This window comes from Chlorocebus sabaeus, chromosome 12 (genome assembly GCF_047675955.1).
Source record: "Chlorocebus sabaeus isolate Y175 chromosome 12, mChlSab1.0.hap1, whole genome shotgun sequence".
Classification (NCBI taxonomy): domain Eukaryota; kingdom Metazoa; phylum Chordata; class Mammalia; order Primates; family Cercopithecidae; genus Chlorocebus; species Chlorocebus sabaeus.
Window position 1 is genome coordinate 102796838 of NC_132915.1, and position 19483 is coordinate 102816320.

General features: G+C 53.7%; 2 protein-coding genes across 11 annotated transcripts in view; both read left to right on the forward strand.

The window, feature by feature from the left end:
* The window catches only part of GARNL3 (GTPase activating Rap/RanGAP domain like 3), a 174961-nt gene extending 170712 nt beyond the window's left edge, over positions 1–4249 (forward strand). For all 7 annotated transcript variants that reach the window (XM_037994107.2, XM_037994110.2, XM_037994105.2 and 4 more), the window contains 2 exons: positions 1339–1465; positions 3792–4249. In XM_037994107.2, coding sequence (XP_037850035.1) covers positions 1339–1465; positions 3792–3963 — 299 coding nt within the window. In that variant the 3' untranslated portion in view covers positions 3964–4249. The remainder of the gene's footprint in view (positions 1–1338; positions 1466–3791) is intronic.
* Positions 4250–8183: 3934 nt separating this feature from the next.
* SLC2A8 (solute carrier family 2 member 8) lies at positions 8184–19036 on the forward strand. Of its 4 annotated transcripts, XM_008006177.3 has the most exons (10): positions 8184–8325; positions 8414–8576; positions 8900–9106; positions 10925–11024; positions 13896–14092; positions 14979–15122; positions 15279–15387; positions 16135–16308; positions 16736–16881; positions 18470–19036. In XM_008006177.3, exons 1-10 carry the CDS (start codon positions 8270–8272, stop codon positions 18605–18607), a joined length of 1434 nt encoding a protein of 477 aa, XP_008004368.3. In that variant the 5' UTR covers positions 8184–8269; the 3' UTR covers positions 18608–19036. The 4 variants fall into 4 exon arrangements, with proteins under 4 accessions (XP_008004368.3, XP_072878042.1, XP_037850065.2 ...); XM_073021941.1 differs by lacking the exon at positions 16736–16881; XM_037994137.2 differs by lacking the exon at positions 8900–9106.
* The last annotated feature ends 447 nt before the right edge of the window (positions 19037–19483 follow it).

Genomic DNA, 19483 nt, shown 5'->3' on the forward strand with positions numbered 1-19483 from the left:
CAACAGTGATGTTGTTGATCTATATTTATTGGTATGGAAAGCTGCCCAAGCCATGTGAAGGGGGGAAATGGGCAGTGTATAAAACACTATGTCTAGTCTGATACCATTTTTAAAAATAAAAGTACCAATCTATATGTGATTTCCTAGAAAGGTGTCTAGAAGGATTTCTATCCTACAGTCCTCAGGCAACATTTTATGTTGGTATATCCCAAAGTGGAAATGTACCATGTTTTTACACGTGTGTGTTCAGTTCCCTTATTACCTCTCCCAGCCCTAGACAGTGGGGGCAGGTCTGTGGATGGAACAGATGCAAGATACGTGTTGAGCTCTTTTCTCTCAGTATAAATATGGCACTGGGTTCACACCTGTTATCCCAGCATTTTGGGAGAGGCTGAGGCAGGAGATCACTTGAGTTCAGGAGTTTAAGACCAGCCTGGGTAAAATGGTGAAACCCCATCTCTACAAAAAATACAAAAAAATTAGTCAGCTATAGTGACATGTGCCTATAGTCCCAGCTACTCAAGAAGCTGAGGCAAGCGAATCAATTGAGTCCAGGAGGTCAAGGCTACAGGGAGCCATGGTGACACCACTGCACTCCAGCCTGGGTGACAGAGAGACACCCTGTCTTTAAAAAAAAAAAAAAAAGATGAGAGGCCAAACCAGAGAAACATAAAGCCCCTGATAAGTGTGAAAAGGTTAGACTGTTAGAAACCTTTTTGTTCAGATTTGTGGAAACAAAATAAGGAAAAATGGAAGTGACGTGATAAACCAGTAAAAACTGGTTTAAAAACTTAGATTGGGATCTGTGTGACAGGTGGCCTGAGCACATCCCTGCTCTGCAGTAGTATTCCCTGAACAACTGGAGGAGGGGATTCAGGCCACCTGACAGGGCAGGCCTTGACACTAACAAAGTCCATTGGTTTTTCAAGTTGGTGCCTTCCACTGTGTTTTTAAAATAAATGTATTACTATTTTTAACACAGTCTTCCATATCAAAGCTTGATCTGCCCACCACTGTTTACAAACCACTGAGCTTTTGCAAAACGGAACCTCTGAATTGGAGAATTACAGGGTTATCAGCGGTAGGACTGTAGACGATCTCTCCTCATTAGGCTCTTTGAGTCTCTAATTTTTTTGCAATGTGTGTATACTTTATAATCAGAAAATAAAAACCTTCTACCAACAAGAAAACCAATAATTTGAAAATATATATTCTATCATCTTTCTTCCTGACTCTAGCACAACAATGCACCAGTTCCCAACCAAGAAAAAATAAGGGTCTTTTCTGTCTCCGTGGCAGCCCTGTGAGTGACCCTCTGACCTATGATTCTCAATCCAGGCCTCTCGGATGAAGGTGGACCCAAGTCAGAAGGAGCGCCAAAGGCCAAATCAAAACCCCGGAAGCGGTTAGAAGAAAGCCAAGGAGGCCCCAAGCCAGGGGCAGTGAGGTCATCTAGCAGTGACAGGTAAAGAGATGGAGAGGCCCCTGCTCAGGGTGGTGGACCTGTGAGTCACAGCACTGCCCAGGAGGCCCCTTCTGTGGATTGATGATGCCACTAGTGGCCCCTTTGGCAGCTACAGCAGAGGGCCAGCAGTCTGCTCCTCTCTGAGGGTACCCAGACCCTCAGGCCTGCCAGGGAGGGATCTAGACAAATGGGCACACATACCAGCAGTCAAATGCTCATTCAAATATATTAAGACCAGGCCGGGCACAGTGGCTCATGCCTTTAATCCCAGCACTTTAGGAGGCCGAGGCGGGCAGATCACCCGAGGTCAGGAGTTCGAGACTAGGCTGGCCAACACAGTGAAACCCCGTCTCTACTAAAAATACAAAAATTAGCCAGGCGTGGTGGCACATCCCTGTGGTCCCAGCTACTTGGGAGGTTGAGGCAGAAGAATCGCTTCAACGTGAGAGGCGGAGGCTGCAGTCAGCCAAGATCATGCTACTGCACTCCAGCCTGGGCAACAGAGCAAGACTCCATATATATATATATATATATATATATGTGTGTGTATATATTTATATTTATATTTATATTTTATATATATATATTTATATTATATATATATATATGGAGAGAGAGAGACTTTTTCCTCACCAGATCGACAGAGAGTTTTTAAAATAAAAATGCCTGCTAGGCATGGTGGCTTATGCCTGTAATCCCAACACTTTGGGAGGCTGAGAAGGGAAGGTCACTTGAGCCCAAGAGTTCAATCCCAGCCTGGGCAACACGGCAAGACCCATCTCTACAAAAAAAAAAAAATTAGCTGGATCTGGTGGCGTGTGCCTGTAGTCCCAGTTACTTGGGAGGCTAAGGTGGGAAGATCACCTCCTTCTGGGAGGTCAAGGCTGCCGTGAGCCATGATCACACCACTGCACTCCAGCCTGGGTAACAGAGCAAGACCCCGTCTCAAAAAAAAAAAAAAAAAAAAAAAAACAGTAAGACTGCAGGGAAATAGGTGCTCTCTATGCAGGAATGCAGTACTAGTAGCACATACACAGTCCAGCCTATCTGAATGCCAGCTCAGCATCACATGTCAATGAATAGTAGTTAAGTCACACTGATTTGTCCTATAAGATCTCTGTTGTCCTTCAAGCAACATCACACATGCTTCAGTGTGGAGAGTGATAAGTTCGGATGTCCAAGCTTCATTCATTCGCTCAACATACATTCTTGGAGCACCCAAGAATGTGTTAAGATATGGAAAGGACTAAGCCCCCATCTGTGCCTTCAAGGGGTTCCCAGGCCAGTGGCAAAGACCGACAAGGGTCCAGACAATTACTGCGTTCCAGCATGGCAGGTGATGTGTAACAAGGGTTGCCATCCAGCCCACACCTGGGGCAGGGAGGGTCTCAAACATCAGGGGAGGCTGAGCCTCCTCTCATAAGTCATAACCTGACAAGGCCCCTGCCCTCAGGGACTTTGCATTCTAGTGTGGGAAAACAGACAGCAAACCTGTAAACAAGTATCAAATAAAATCATTTCAAATAGTGACAAGTGCTATAAAGAAATGAAAAGGAAGTGACAGCGCTGGCAGGTAGAAGGTCTACTCTGAGAGAGAGTTCAAGGAAAGCTTTTTGAGGAAGTAGCATTGGGCTGGGCTTGGATTGAATGGTAAGAAGCTAGGGGAACAGCCCTTCTGACAGCAGCCACCTCAGGGCAAGGGCCCTGCAGCAGGCCTAGCATGGCCAGTTAAAAGGCAGGAGGAAGAGTGGACAGACTTGAGCGTAGAGAACGGAGCCAGGAACCGTGTGAGGCCGAGAGTGGGCAGCAGCTGAGCCACGTGGGCATTTGCAGGCCAATGAGTATTTGTGGAATGCGTTAACTCCCTGAGAAGTGGAAACCAATTTTGGTCAAATTAATATGCAGCTATTGAGAAGAGTCCTGAGAAGCTGCGGGAAACAGAGGGAGTCGGGGTGCCCTGGAAGGCTGGAGGGGTCACAGGCCCAGTCCCGGAACCTTGGTTATGAGTTTCAGCCTGATCCTCTGGCCCTGGGCACCCATGGGAGGGTTTTAGGCAGGGTGACATTATCTAGATTTGCACTTTAGAAAGGTAGGTAAATAATGCCTCACAAACACCTTCCATGTGTCACACACTCGGCCTTTAATCCTCACAACCCCCTGAGGTGACGGGGGTGGCATTCCAGCACTTCCCCACCTCTACCACATAACAGTGAGGGTTTGGGGAGCCAGGCTCATGAGCTCAGATGAACAGGAAATTGCCAGAAAAAAATGGTCCCAGTTCCGCAATACTCCCACGGATCCTCTTACAGTGACTTGTCTCTTCTAGGATCCCATCAGGCTCCTTGGAAAGTGCTTCTACTTCCGAAGCCAACCCTGAGGGGCACTCAGCCAGCTCTGACCAGGACCCTGTTGCAGACAGAGAGGGCAGTCCGGTCTCCAGCAGCAGCCCCTTCCAGCTCACGGCTTTCTCCGATGAAGACATTATTGACTTGAAGTAACAGAGTTCAAATCTCATTTGCCATCTTTAGTTTTCTTATGGAGATTTATACTCTTTAAACAGTTCTGCTGTCATTTCTCAACAAAATGTGGCTTTTAGCCTGTCAGTGATCTGTTGGACCAAACCTTCTGCACACGCGGCCAGTTCCCTCTCCAATGTCCGGTGCCATCTTTCCTGACCTTTGTTTCTTTCTCTTCAGGAACCATCAGTCCCCTTGTAATAAAGGTGGTAGATTTCATTGAGGTTTTAGATTGAAACTTTGAATAAATCAAAAATATTCATTCTTATTTACTGCAACCTTCTCATATTTTATATACTTAGATGGAAAATTTTTTCGTTAGAGTTTTGATTTATGTCACATAATGTGTTTCTTTTATAAAGAAAAGTCATTGCTTTTTAACTTTATTATAAGTAAGTTTTCTTTCTGCACCTTTGGCCCCAGTTCCTGTTTCAGTTCACTGTGATTGGAACCAGCTGCATTCCTGCCTGTAGACTTTTGAGAAAAGCTGAATAGTTAGATCCTCCTTCTTCCCTGCATCTCATGAAAAATATTAAGGCATAGGAGCTTGTCAAAAGTCTTCAGATTATTTTGTGTGGTTTTATTGTTACTCTGCAATAATGTAACAAGAGAACAGCTACTCCTTGTGGTTAAAAGTATTCTCATTGTAATCCCAGTGCTTTGGGAGGCCAAGGTGGAAGGATCCCTTGAGCCCAGGAGTTCAAGGCTGCAGTGAGCTAAGATCGCACCACTGTACTCCTGCCTCGGCAACAGAGGGAGACCCTGTCTCAAAAAAAAAAAAAAAAAAAAAAAAGAAAAGAAAGCATTCTCAAACCCCTCCTTCTTGTTGAGTCCCCTTCACTCTTTCTTTTTTTTTTTTTTTTTTTTTTTTTTTGAGACGGAGTCTCGCTCTGTCGCCCAGGCTGGAGTGCAGTGGCCGGATCTCTGCTCACTGCAAGCTCCGCCTCCCGGGTTCACGCCATTCTCCTGCCTCAGCCTCCCGAGTAGCTGGGACTACAGGCGCCCGCCACCTCGCCCGGCTAGTTTTTTGTATTTTTTTTTTTTAGTAGAGACGGGGTTTCACCGGGTTAGCCAGGATGGTCTCGATCTCCTGACCTCGTGATCCGCCCATCTCGGCCTCCCAAAGTGCTGGGATTACAGGCTTGAGCCACCGCGCCCGGCCCACTCTTTCACATAAATGATATGAAGATAATAATTTGGTTTATCTGCCTTTCCTGGCTCCTTCTCCAGTGTGAGCAGAAAGAAATGTGGACTGGGCCAAGTGCAAAAGAAAGTGAAATCTCAGCCACCTACCCAAGGGGAAATCCGGTTTCATTAGCATTGTTTGCAAATATTTTAATCTGTGTGAAGAAGGTATTTTACTTTGGCTTTATTCTAGCCATTTCAATTTTATTCTATCTTTTCCTGCTTACATTATTCCTGTTACCTACCCCGTTAAAGCAGCTCAGAAGAGTTCTTCTGCAGGCCTTTTTTTTTTTTTTTTTAGACAGATTCTCACTCTATTGCCCAGGCTGGAGTACAATGGCACAACCTCGGTTCACTGCAACCTCCACCTCTCAGGTTCAAGCGATTCTCCTGCCTCAGCCTCCTGAGTAGCTGGGATTACAGGTGCGCACCACCACGCCTAGCTAATTTTTGTATTTTGGTAGAGATGGGTTTTCACCATGTTGGCCAGGCTGGTCTTGAATTCCTGACCTCGTGATCCGCCTTCCTTGGCCTCCCAAAGTGCTGGGATTACAGGTGTGAGCCACCACGCCCGGCCAGCAGGCCTTCTTTGTGAGTGTGGAGAACTGAGTTTGACAGGACCTTGATCTGACAGATTTTATAGAAGTTTGGATCGTACCTCCTAGTGGGCCTTGCACACTGTGGGGAGAGCTCCCCTGTCTGTCTTTTGTACAAACAGATCAGCATGATAGCCCAAGCAGAAGGTTGCTTAGTTAATCTTTGGCAGAAGGCAAGAGGCAAGAGTAGTGAAGCCAGTGGTTTTTAGGTATACCCAGATGGGGCTGTTTATAGCCACACGTGTCTGCTCATATTCTTTGCAGCAGTTAGCATGCCCGTTCTTCCTCTGTGTTTTTTATGCCCTTTTCCTATATAGGGGGGAAAAAACACTGTGTCTCAACCCCACCAACAGTTTAATGAATTATGTTTTATTATGCTTCCTTTTCAAATAAGGAAACAGGCTCAAAAAGGGGCAATGGTTTGAATCTGCAAGTTCTTTGACTGCAGAGCCCTTGCTTTCCCCATGTCTGCCATGCAGAGCCAGGCTAAGTGCCTTGTGTCAGCTGGATCTGGCTGGTGTTTTTCATGTTCAACTAATTTGTAAGCTTTATGAGCTTGTATCTGTGTTTTTCCTTTTTTTTTTTCCTGAAGTTTCTTGCTTCACAGTGTAGCATAAAAAAATCCAAGGACTATTTTAGAGCATTCTTCCAAATCAGCAGCATTAGAGCTACCCACAATTTGACAAGAGTCACAGGTCTGAGGAGGGATGTAGTGAGGGCAAGAGGTGGACCCTACTGATCAGGCTGATAGTGCTTTGCCTATGAAAAGGGGGCAAGAGGCTGCTCTGGCAACATTATTTGTTTACAAAGGCCAATAAGTGAGTTCTGCACACTCACGGGAAGGGAAGCCATCGGCCACAGGGTAAGGAGCACCGTGCCTGCACAGTCCTTTCTGTGTACCTGACTGGCTGAGTCACACAGAAAATCATCTAAGTGCAGTGTCTGCCCAGGGAGTTTGAGGCACTGATCCACTCTGCAAACACCAAGTGCCTCCTCTCCAGAGGAGGTCATGTCCATTGGGGAAGGACAGAAGTAAACAGGGGTCATAAAGCAGTGATAAATGCTGTGATAAGAATACACATCTAGTGCTTGAGTTATTCTTATCACAGCATTTATCACTGCTTTGTGTTATCAAGCACTTGAGTTATCAAGCACTAGATGCTGTGGGAGTACAGAAGGGCAGTTGCCTAAGTCTTTAAAGATAGTCTTGTGGTCAGGATTGAAAAATGTTGGTTGCTAGAACCATCAGGTGACTGCAGTATGTCAAATGACTATCTTCATCATACCGGTTAGCCTTTGAGTGCTTCATATGTCTTATATACATTACCTTGCTTCACAACTCTCCTGGAAGATAATGGTCATCCCCACTTAGAGATGAGGAAACACAAGGCCCAGAGAGGGATTACAAGCCAAGCCTCTTACTCCCATGCCCTGGCTCTTTCCAGAATTACACCAGCATTCCACCGCAGCTGCCTGCAACCAGAGTGTTGGGTATGAATTGGGTACAACTGGTGAGATCCAACAGTGCCTCATCATTCGACTTGGGTGCACACGGGGAGAAGGCGGCATTAAAATCTACAGGGAACTCAAAATTCGGAGACAGGTAGATGAAGATTCAAGAGTCAGGACTCGCTGTGAAGTGAGTGACACTTAAGAGGGGGAGTGAAGCCCAGATCTGTCACACATAGGGCGTGGGGTACCCCGCCTACCACTGGTCCTCAGCACCTGGAGACCCGAGCCTTCAGCAATCTGGGAAGCATGAAGATGGGTTTCGGTGCACAGGGCCACGCCTCCCCGCCAGCAGCCCAGCGGGAGCGTATGACCAGTCTTGGCGTCCGAGAGGAGAGGGAGGCGGCCCAGGACAGTCTGCTTAGAGGCTCTCTCCCCTGCAGAGCTGGGCCCGGGCAGAGGTCAGATACCTCCAATACAAGCCCTAGGGCAGCGATTAACGCGGGGCAGGAACTGCAAACCGGACCGGGCAGGACACTTGCAGCTTCTCAGAGTTGGGGGCGGGAAGTCTCGGGCTGAGGCCCACGTGCTCCGCCTTCGCCCCGCCCCTACCCTCATTGGTTGAAGCTAGATTGAGAGGCGGTGCCAGAAAAAAAAACTCCTCCCTCCAACCTCATTGGCCAGCTCAGCTCTGAGGCAGCTCTCTGGCCCCGTTTACGGGCTCGCACTACAATCCAATTGGGTGATTGTGTGCTCCCAGACGGAAACTCCGCCCACCTGTACCTAGGGCCTTTCCGTCCTAGGGGCGGTTCCAGCGCGCTTTGCTAATCAGCGTTATGCTGCCATTGGTCTACTTTAATATGAGGGCGGGTCCTAGCGCATTCGCTAATCCCGCCTTGCATTCCTATTGGCTGCTTCTGCTCTGCGATTCCGATCCCGCCCAGCACCGCCCCCCGCCCCCCGCCGCCCATTGGCTGCGAGAGGCCGGTGCCGGCCGCCCTCGCGGGGCCGGTGGCCGTTCAGGCGCCGGAGCTGGCCGATCGGCGTTGGCCGCGGACATGACGCCCGAGGACCCAGAGGAAACCCAGCCGCTTCTGGGGCCGCCTGGCGGCAGGTGAGCCCTGGGGAACCCGGCCCGGACGCGGCCTCGCCCTCCCGCCCCTCCGCGTCCGCTCCGCTCACCCTCGGTCCTGTCACCGCAGCGCGCCCCGCAGCCGCCGCGTCTTCCTCGCCGCCTTCGCCGCTGCCCTGGGCCCACTCAGCTTCGGCTTCGCGCTGGGCTACAGCTCCCCGGCCATCCCGAGTCTGCAGCGCGCCGCGCCCCCAGCCCCGCACCTGGACGACGCTGCCGCCTCCTGGTTCGGGGTGAGGCCCCGGACTCGTCCCTCCAGCCCTGGGACCCCGCGCCCTCCTCTCGGGACAGGCATCGGGCCCCTCCGCCACCGCCCTTCCCCAGGAGACGGGCATCGGGCCTTTCGGGACGAGCATCGAGTTCCTTGGTCCCCCACCCTTCCCCTCGGGACAAGCGCCGGACCCCTCAGCCCCCCACCCCTCCCCTCGGGACGGGCGCTGGGCCCCGGCTCATTTGCCTGGAGTCGCCCCCTTTCCTCTGATCCCGCAGGGCGTGGGCAGAGGGAGGGATGGGCTGCGGCTTCGGCGCCCCCTCCTCAGCCGCCGCCCGCCCCCAGGCCATCGTGACCCTGGGTGCTGCGGCAGGGGGAGTGCTGGGCGGCTGGCTGGTGGACCGCGCCGGGCGCAAGCTGAGCCTCCTGCTGTGCTCCGTGCCCTTCGTGGCCGGCTTTGCCGTCATCACCGCGGCCCAAGACCTGTGGATGCTGCTGGGGGGCCGCCTCCTCACCGGCCTGGCCTGCGGTGTTGCCTCCCTAGTGGCCCCGGTGAGTGTCCCGTCTCGCGAGTGTCCTGTCTCGCGCGGCCTGAGACCGAGGAGGAGTGGACAAACCGCTCCTCAGTCCTGGGGGCGCGGCTTCCCCTGGCGGGACCTTATAGGTGCCAGGCTTGAAGTCCCTGCGTTATCTCGCGGTTCCTCCCGTCCACCCTGGGAAGGATCCTGCTGTTCTCTCCATTTTACACTGAAGTCATGACATGCAGTCTCGGAAAGGTGAAGTCCTTTGCCCAGGCAGGGTCCACAGCTAGTCAGAGGGGAAGCAGTTGCTGGAACCCAGGATTATCCCACTTAGCCGTGCCCGTCTTTTGCTCTGCAGACCTGCGAATGATCCATAGGAGCCCCCACTCCCAACATTATGGTTTTCATCTCTGGCTTCGGGTCAATGACTGCAATTAGCAGGAAGTTCCCGTCCTGGTTTCTCCTGGGGCAAAGGCTGCTGGTCTGTGTTCCCCTTTCCTTGTCACAGGCCAGCCCCTCTGGCTTCCCCATCTTCCCCCTTTCCCCCTCCTGACCCAGGCTGCCCACTTGGGAGCCCCGAACATCTGGGTCAAATCCTGGTTCTACCACTGACCTGAGCCGTGTCTGCCTGGGCCTCAGTTTCCTTCCCTGGAAAACAGGGATTATGGCATTAGTCCCTGAGGTAGTGGTCAGGATTCAGTGGGGCTTTGGGTAGACAGCCCCTGGCATGGCTTATGGAGGACTGGACCCTGACAGCTTGGTGACCCATGAACTGTCCCCAGCCATGGGCGTGGACAATCTCTCACCCAAGTGAGGTTGAAAGCAGCCACTCAGGGCCCTCCCTGGGTGCTCATTTCACCAGCATTTGCTAACTGGCAGCAGCAGCTGGACCAGAAGAGGGTGGGGAAGAAGCTGGACCTTTTATGTCTGTGGCTTTTTTAACTGGGCAGAAACACACCTGTGTTAGGGCTTAAGCTATGGAATAACCTTAGATGCATGGTGAGGGCCTGGTGGCCTGTGGACCCAGGAGGGAGCCGTGCCTAGTGACTGAGGCAGAGAGTTCGTGCTTCTGGTCCAAGGCCACCACTCAAAGCGTGGGCCCTGGGCTAGGATCCTGGGTGGGCACACATGGAGCTGGTTAGCAAGGTGGAATTTTTTGCCTGCCCAGACCTACTGCATCGGAATCTACATTTTATCCAGGGTGTCTGTGCCCATTAAACGAAGGCTTGAGAAGCTCTGTGCCCACTGCCTCGCCATCATATGCAGCCCTCTCTGTTACCTTTAATCCCCTTTAAACACCTGCTGCAGACCTTTCAGTGGTGAGGACCTGGGGATGGCTCCGCTCACCTGGGCAGGTTCCACTAAGGGGCCTCGGGACCTGCCATAACCCCCTGCAAGGACTTTCCTCAGCTCTGAATGGCTGAGACCTTTCCGTTTTAAGAACTCTTGGAGCCTGAGTAAAGCCTCATCTTTTTTTTTTTTTTTTTTAATTTTTAAAATTTTTAAAATTTTTTTAAATGTTTATTTGTTTGTTTATTTTTAAGACGGAGTTTCGCTCTTGTTGCCCAGGCTGGAGTGCAATGGTGAGATCTTGGCTCACCGCAACCTCCACCTCCCGGGTTCAAGTGACTCTCCTCCTTCAGCCTCCTGAGTAACTGGGATTACAGACGCGTGCCACCAGGCCCAGCTAATTTTGTATTTTTAGTAGAGATGGGGTTTCTCCCTGTTGGTCAGGCCGGTCTCGATCTCCCGACCTCTGGTGATCTGCCCGCCTCAGCCTCCCAAAGTGCTGGGATTGCAGGCGTGAGCCACTGCACCCAGCCCTAAATCCTCATCTTGTTGCTGGCAGGTCTACATCTCTGAAATCGCCTACCCAGCAGTCCGGGGCTTGCTAGGCTCTTGTGTGCAGCTGATGGTCGTCGTCGGCATCCTCCTGGCCTACCTGGCAGGTATAGTTGTCATTATCTCTTGCTTCCTGTTTGTGGTCATGTGGCCATTTTACAGATGTGTAAACAGAGGTTCAGAGAGATCAAGGGACTTGTCTGAGGTCACACAGCCAGTGCCCAACATGCCAGGCTCCAGATCACCTTCCTGGGACCTTGGGATAGGTGAGTCTTTTTTTTTTTTTTTTTTTTTTTTTTTTGAGACAGAGTCTCGCTGTCACCCAGGCTGGAGTGCAGTGGTGGCTCACTGCAACCTCCGCCTCCTAGGTTCAAGCGATTCTCCTGTCTCAGCTTCCCAAGTAGGTGGGACTACAGGTGCGTGCCACTACACCCAGCTAATTTTTTGTATTTTTGGTAGAAACGGAGTTTCACTGTATTAGCCAGGATGGTCTTGATCTCCTGACCTCGTGATCCGCCCGCCTCAGCTTCCCAAAGTTCTGGGATTTCAGGTGTGAGCCACTGCGCCCGGCCGATAGGTGTGTCTTATGACTGAGTTCCAAGGAGAGCTGGAGAAGGTGATATCCTCATCTTTCCTGAAGCCTCCTCTAGGGCTGTGGGAAGGGCTGACTGGTTAGGTCAGTACCTTACTGTGCAGTGATAAACCAGAGGGCTCCAGAAGTGGGTGGGTCCCTGTAAAAATCTTCAGCCCAGGCATCTGAAGGGCTGAGCGAGTCCCCGAGAATGTCAGTGCTGGATTCACCATGTTGACAAGTTGCAATGTGAAGGAGGCCAGGTCCTGGTGACCCCGAGGGGCAAAGCTGGGCCAGCATGAAGAAGCTTCAGGAGGCCCGTGTGTTTTCATTAGAAAGAGGCCAGGCTTTAGAGGCCAGACCCAGTGGCTCATGCCTGTAATCCCAGCACTTTGGGGGACCGAGGCGGGTGGATCTCTTGAGGTCAGGAGTTCGAGATCAGCCTGGCCAATATGGGGAAACCCCATCTCTATTAAAAATACAAAAATTAGCAGGGCGTGATGGTGGGCACCTGTAATCCCAGCTACCTGAGGGGCTGAGGCACAAGAATTGCTTGAACCCGGGAGGCTGAGGTTTCAGTGAGCTGAGATCATGCCACTGCACTCCAGTGTGGGTGACACAGTGAGACGCTGTCTAAAAAAAAAAAAGAAAAGGCCAGGCGCGGTGGCTCAAGCCTGTAATCCCAGCACTTTGGGAGGCCGAGACGGGCGGATCACGAGGTCAGGAGATCAAGACCATCCTGGCTAACACGGTGAAACCCCGTCTCTACTAAAAAATACAAAAAACTGGCCGGGCGAGGTGGCGGGCGCCTGTAGTCCCAGCTACTCAGGAGGCTGAGGTAGGAGAATGGCATAAACCCGGGAGGCGGAGCTTGCAGTGAGCTGAGATCCGGCCACTGCACTCCAGCCTGGGCGACAGAGCCAGACTCAGTCTCAGAAAAAAAAAAAAAAGAAAAAACGAGGGCAGGCTTCAAATCTGACCATCCTGGGTTTGGGGATAGCCTCTCCTATGTGCTGTGTGACCTTGGCCAAGTCACACCACCTCTGGAAGCCTCAGTTTCTCTGTCCTGAAATGGGCATAACCTCACCTAGTCCAGCACCTGTCCATTAAATTAAGTGACACAAGAAAAGTGCCTTACAGTGGGTTCCAAATGAGAACTGTCAAGGAATGACTTGAGAACCATGGGGATCATCGGGGTAGGAGGCCTTGGACGCCTGACGGGCTATGGCCTGGCCCAGGGCACAAGCCATCTGCATCTTCAGGGCGGATGATGATACACAGGTCTTTCGTCTTTCATTTTTACCCACTTAACTACCCTAACTAATTCAGAATCCTGCCAGCGATCTGGCTACCTTGGGAGACCTGAGTAAACCAAAGTCCCCACTGTGTGCAGGCGTTGACATTCATCATTTTGGGGACAGGTACTGGGTGTCCACCCACCCGTGGCACTAACTTCAGCTCATCTGAATATGTGCTTGTTGCTTCTCCTCCCTTTCCCGATCAGTTTCTGTTAGTTTTGATCCACCGGGGTGGGTGAACTCTTGTTAACTCCACAAAGTGACATGGTGGTGACACGTTTCTTCATATTGGGGCAATTGTGTTCCAACAACTAGACTTCATAGAACGATTATCTGCACCCCCAGCACAGAATTAAAATAGGGACATCATGGCTATCTTAGAGGGATTTTTCCACCGGGGACCAGGGATGGGTAAGCCTTGGGCTTAGGAAAAATTAATAATTAGAGCAACAATGCCCTAGACTCATTTATTCCAAGGCCCCTTTGTAAGAGAACCTTTTAACCTTTCTATAAAGCTAGGCAATGCTGCACTTGTGCTGTTCTTCAGACATCAAGACAGCAAAACCCTCTCACCTCTCTACTTTCATGCATACTTTGAATAGATAATGCACTCAAATGATTCAACACTCAAGGGCCAGCGTGGGGAATGTCCAGTGAAAAGCTTACTCCACCTCTGTCCCTTTCCTGTCTGGGGGAGCCTCCATTGCCTGTTTCTTGGTAGCCTTCAGAGAGTCTGTTCATACGAGGGATATGCATATTTATCCTCCCTCCCCCACCTCTTCTACAAATGGTGCCACATCATGCCACGTGGACACGCAGCAAACACCTCATCCTTTGTTTTGTGGCTACATAAATGTTTCGCCGAACAGATGTAGCCTAGTAATGTCCGCGTTGTCATACCCACCATCGCTTCTACAGCTGGTGTGGTTGGCCCGTGCCATGTGCCTTCATGAACGGCTGTGATAATGGCAATGTCAGTAGCAAACACGAGGGCAGATGTGCAGAGGCAGCAAGGCCCCATCTCTGAAGCTGAGTCTTTGAGGCTGGCAAGGCCCAGGCTGGCTCACCCTGGCTCTGACGCCAGCCTCCCCCCCAACAACCTCCCACAGGCTGGGTGCTGGAGTGGCGCTGGCTGGCTGTGCTGGGCTGCGCGCCCCCCTCCCTCATGCTGCTGCTCATGTGCGTCATGCCCGAGACCCCGCGCTTCCTGCTGACTCAGCACAGGCGCCAGGAGGCCATGGCCGCCCTGCGGTTCCTGTGGGGCTCTGAGCAGGGCTGGGAAGACCCCCCCACTGGGGCCGAGCAGGTGAGAGGCTGGGAGGCAGAGCTGACAGGAGTGGGACAGCAGTCACGGGAGGGTAGCACAGCCTGTTCCCAAGGCCACACTTTGCGGGGACAGGGAGGTGCCTGTCCACCCTCCACCCTCAGCGAGGACAGTCCCAGTGCTTCCTGTCTTAGGCAGGCCAAGACAGCTGGAACCCCACGGAGCTGGGCCCTAGCCTCCGAAGTCACCAGCAAAGCCCGAGCCTTGACCCTTTCTGTCTCAGGAAGAGAACGGCCAGGCCTGGTGGGGGATACAGAGGCAGAGCTGAGGACTTGGATTTAACAAGGGAGTTGTAGGGCAGGGTAGAGGGTTGGGAGTCTGGGTTTTAGAGTCACCCAAGCATGAGTTTGAAGCTCCCACGCTGCCCCTCACCTAAGCCTTAGCTCTTCCCGTGACATGGGAGTCAGCATACGCTTCACAGTGGTGGGTGGGGCTCAGTGGGGGGAAGGAAGGCGGGGCTTAGTGAGGAGGGCGGGGTCAGTGAGGAGGATGGGTTCAGTGGGGAGGGGAGGGTCAGCGGGGAGGGCCAGCGGGGAGGGCTGTAGGAGGTGCTCGGCTAGGGCCACGTCCAGACCTGAGGGAGGTGCTGGATGTGTTGGTCATGGCAGGGATGAGGACAGCAGCTTGCTCTTTGCCCAGATTACCTCTTTGTGGCTCCCCGCACCTATCAGGAAGTGCCCTGGGCAGGTGAGGGTCATCTCACCTGACACATGGGGAGGCTGGGACTTGTCTGCACACCTGAGGACAGAGGGGGCGCTGGGATGAGGAGCCGACACACTCCCCAAGCCTTAGGACAGTGGACCCATAGAGGGGGGCCCCTTGCGGGTGGGGAGAGAGAAATCCTGATGGCCAGTTTCCGTCAGAGCAGAGCTTTCACCCGGCCTTGCTGCGGCAGCCCGGCATCTACAAGCCCTTCATCATCGGCGTCTCCCTGATGGCCTTCCAGCAGCTGTCGGGGGTCAACGCCGTCATGTTCTACGCGGAGACCATTTTTGAAGAGGCCAAGTTCAAGGTAAAGGGGCCTCTGCCTGGCCTGCCCTGTCCAGCCCCCACAGAGATGGAGCTTCCTCCCTGAGCCCAGGGCCCAGCCACCCAGCACAGGCCTGGAGAGGGAGGGACCCAGCTCTCGGCTGACCCGCCTGACCTGCCTGGGCTCCATCTCCCCCAGGACAGCAGCCTGGCCTCGGTCGTCGTGGGTGTCATCCAGGTGCTGTTCACAGCTGTGGCGGCTCTCATCATGGACAGAGCAGGGCGGAGGCTGCTCCTGACCTTGTCAGGTGAGGGCTCACCCCTGAGCAGCCTCCCCGCCATGGGCTGGAGGGCCTTTGCCCAGGCCACCACATTGCGGGAGGAGGACAGGGAGCATTTGTGATGACAAACGTTGTGGACTAATGCGGCCATGATTTGACGGCAGCTCGTCACCAAGCGCTCACTGCAGGCCTGTCCATGCTAGTGGCACTCCCACACCACGCCTTTGACCTCTGGTGAACCCACCAGAAGGCACCGTCACAGCCCCAGCTTATGATGGGAACACTGAGGGCCAGGAAGGTGAAGTGACTCAGGAGCTTGTGGATCGTTTTGGACAAGTGACTTGACCTCTCTGAGCCTCAGTCTCCCGCTCTGGGAAATGGGGGTAACGGTAGCACCTCCCTCAGCGCCATCGTGAGGAGTGGGAGGTGATCCACGTGAGACCTTCAGCAAGAGCTGCAGCCCACGGACACTGGTACCCAGCAGCTGCTGCAAAGACAACCGTCGGGGCTGAGGGTCACCCGCTGCTGCTGCTGCGCCGGTACCTCCCGTTTCCTCGGCCCAGAGGGTCTGCTCCAGGAACTTCTTACAGATGGCTGAGGTCCAAGGCGGGGTGGCTGCCACCCAGTCAGGACTCCTGGGGCCAAGGTCCCGGAACACCAGGCTGGCCGCTCTCTGGGAGCCGAGCCTGCCCCTCTCAGAGGCATCCAGGCCATGCTGCTGCCCCCTGGGCCGTTCCCCGGGCGCCCCACCCACTGCCGCCCTCCCGCCTGCAGGTGTGGTCATGGTGTTCAGCACAAGCGCCTTCGGCACCTACTTCAAGCTGACCCAGGGTGGGCCCGGCAACTCCTCGCACATGGCCCTCTCGGCGCCTGTCTCCGCAGAGCCTGTGGATGCCAGCGTGGGGCTGGCCTGGCTGGCCGTGGGCAGCATGTGCCTCTTCATCGCCGGTAAGGGGGCCCGTGGGAGGCTGGGCGAGGAGTGGGAGGTGATCCTCCGGCCCTGCTCTGGCGGCTCCCAGCAGGTGGGGTCTTCCCCAGCCTCACCTCTAGTCTCGCAGGTCCCAAGCTCTGCATTTATAGCTCTGACCGCATGCAGATGCTGAACTAGGCTCCTCTGCTTTCCTTCCACTTAATCCCCTGAGCAGCCCTTGAGCAGGCCCCGTTGTGACCCCATCTCAGAGACAGAGCCTGTGCCTGAGGAGGGAAGAGGCTGGCCGAGGCCTTGGCAGGAAAGCATGGAGCTGGTGGGACCACACTGGGATCCAGGACCCCTCAGCCCCACAGGTCGGGAAGCTGGGTCTCCTGGCTCTGTGGCGAGCCGAGGAGCCCAGCCCTGCGGGCCCTGATGCCTGTCTTGCCTGTCTCACTCCCACAGGCTTTGCGGTGGGCTGGGGACCCATCCCCTGGCTGCTCATGTCAGAGATCTTCCCTCTGCATGTCAAGGGCGTGGCGACAGGCATCTGTGTCCTCACCAACTGGCTCATGGCCTTTCTCGTGACCAAGGAGTTCAGCAGCCTCATGGTGAGTGTGGGCTCCCCCGGCACCCCATTCGTGCAGTCAGCCGTGCAGCACTTTCTAAAACCACTTGTACTGCAGAAGACCCGGGGTGGGGTCGTGGCCCTTACAGGCAGCCTGGGCCCCATCATGCCTGGGCCACTGGCTATCTTGGGCAAGGCGAAGTGGAGGCAGATGGGCTGGGCCAGATGGGGAACCCAGGCTGTGACCCCTCAGGAGTCCTCCGCCTGTCTTGGCAGTCAGTCAGCACAGCTGGCCTCTCCCCTTCGTGAATGTCAGGAACGTGGGCCTTGAGCCTAAGGTCTACGTGGGAAGAGTTGACAGGACTGGGCTGCAGCCCCACCCTGGCTACTTCCTTGCTGTGTGACCTTGGGTATGATGCTTACCTTCTCTGAGCCCGCTTCCTTAGCTGAAACTGGAGGAGAGCAACAGCAGCTTGCTGTTAAGGCTGATGGGAGCATGAACTCAGTTCGTCCTGCTGCTGCCTGCTCACGGATGGACTGGCACAGGCGTGGACCCTGTCCCGGGGCTTCCCAGTCAACAGAGAGACAGTTGTCGGGCAGATGATCTGGTCGTTTGTTCAGTCATTTGTGCCCTCCAGGTCTCCTGGCATGTGCCATGTTCAGGCCCGTTCAAGGCGCCAGGGAGAGCAATGAACAAGATGGACACGGTCCCCTTTATGACGAGGGCGGGAAAGGCTGTGGCAGTGGTGCGAGAATGAACCCCGGTGGGGTGGGTTAGGATGTGGTAGGGCGGGTCAGTGAGGGGCCAGCCTGGAGTCTGCGCTGAGCCTGGGACCCACTGAGGCAGGGCTGCCCGGGGAGCACGTTGGGGGGCCAGGCCGATGCCGGGGGTGGAGATTACTTGCTGCAGCTGGGAGGGGATGGATAGCAAAGGAAGGAGGAAAAGAAGCCAAGAAGGAGGTGACAAAGGACCTAACAGTCCTGTTAGGAGAGAGAATGTCCAAGAGGCCAAGAGAAGGCCTTCAAGGAGGGAGAGATCACCAGGTCCCAGAGGACCAGGAGCTGAGCAGCACCTTTTCAGTTCTGGCATGTGGGAGGTCACAGCGGTGGGCGGTGGCGGGGACGGGCTCTGACTGAAGGGGATGGCTCACTCCTGCCTCCATGCCACCAGCCCCAAGAGTCCCCATGTGCTCCTGGGGCCATGCTCGCTCCACCCTGTCTCACCCATTTCCACCACACTATGAAAGAACCGCCTGGGGGCCTCAGCGTGGGGCCAAAGCTGAGGGTGGAGGGTGGGTCTGTGGACCCTGCAGTCAGACCTGGAGCAGGAGCCCAGCTGTCACTGGATAGCGGGTCTCTGGCCTTGAGGCAGTCACTTCATTGCTGTGAGCCTCAGTTTCCCCAGCCATACAACCTCAGTATCTTGGACGGTGCTCGGCCCAAGCCATCAGACTGGATGCCAGACCGTCCTCCATGTCCCAGAGCTGGGTGGAGACAAAATGGCTGTGGCCTTGGGCAGGGCAGGCTGGGGTCAGGGGACTGGACCCCCTGGTGGCGGAGCTGCCTCAGTGATTGTGTGGGGCCTCCTGATCTCTCCCCACATCCACCTGTGGCCTTTCATCTCTCTGCAGGAGGTCCTCAGGCCCTACGGAGCCTTCTGGCTTGCCTCCGCTTTCTGCATCTTCAGTGTCCTTTTCACCTTGTTCTGTGTCCCTGAAACCAAAGGAAAGACTCTGGAACAAATCACAGCCCATTTTGAGGGGCGATGACAGCCACTCACTAGGGGATGGCGCAAGCCTGTGACTCCGAGCTGGGCCCAAGCCTAGAGCCCCCGCCTGCCCCAGGGGAGCCAGAATCCAGGAGCACAGCCCCTCTGGAGCCTTGGTCTGCAGGGTCCCTCCTTTCTGGCATGCTCCCTCCAGCCCACGACCCGGGGCTCGGAGGCTCACCCGCCTCCTGTTCCAGCTCTGGCTGCTGCTCTGCGGACTCGGGCACACCTTAGAGCTTTGCAGACCTGCAGTCAGCCCTCCATGCGCAACACTAAAGCCGTGCAAGGGGAGGTGGGCCTCTGGGATCTTTGTCTTCAGGCTGGAGGTGCTTTTGGAGGTTGGGTGCTGGGCACCCGGTCGCTCCTCTCACGCGGCTGCCTTATCGGGAAAGAAGTTTGTTTGCCAAATAAAGATTGACACAGAAAATCAGGTCAGTGTCTCTGGGCTTTGTGCAAGCTCAGTCTGAAGAGGGTTTATTCCCATCACTTCCAGGACTAGATGCTGCCCAGGACACCCTGTGACTTTACTTGCTCATCGTCAGCCAAGCTTACCCTTGGCACTGAGAAGTCATTTCTGACTCCTTCCTTGGGCTCAGTTCCCTGGGTCATCAGCCATCAAATCTTGTTGAGTTTAAAAAATAGAAAGAAAAAAAAAACCCTTTTGTTCTGTTGACTTTAATGGAGCCAGAAGTCTTTTACAATTTTATTATTAATTAGCTAAGTAATATGTGTTCATTGTAGGGAAATTAAAAAACAGATTTCATGTCATTTTTATAGCTGTTCACCAGCTGCTCGGCACTGTCCTAGGCACTTTACAAATAGTCACTCATTTATTTGGATAAACAACAATTTACTTGGATAAACAAATAAAACTATT

What these genes read in the sequence shown, in the direction of transcription:
- SLC2A8 (XM_008006177.3), top strand. Translation starts at nt 8,270, where the DNA reads ATGACGCCCGAGGACCCAGAGGAAACCCAGCCGCTTCTGGGGCCGCCT. An exon ending in CTGCCGCCTCCTGGTTCGGG is followed by an intron (nt 8,577 to 8,899) that starts GTGAGGCCCCGG and finishes GCCCGCCCCCAG; the next exon opens with GCCATCGTGACCCTGGGTGC. An exon ending in CCCCCACTGGGGCCGAGCAG is followed by an intron (nt 14,093 to 14,978) that starts GTGAGAGGCTGG and finishes CCGTCAGAGCAG; the next exon opens with AGCTTTCACCCGGCCTTGCT.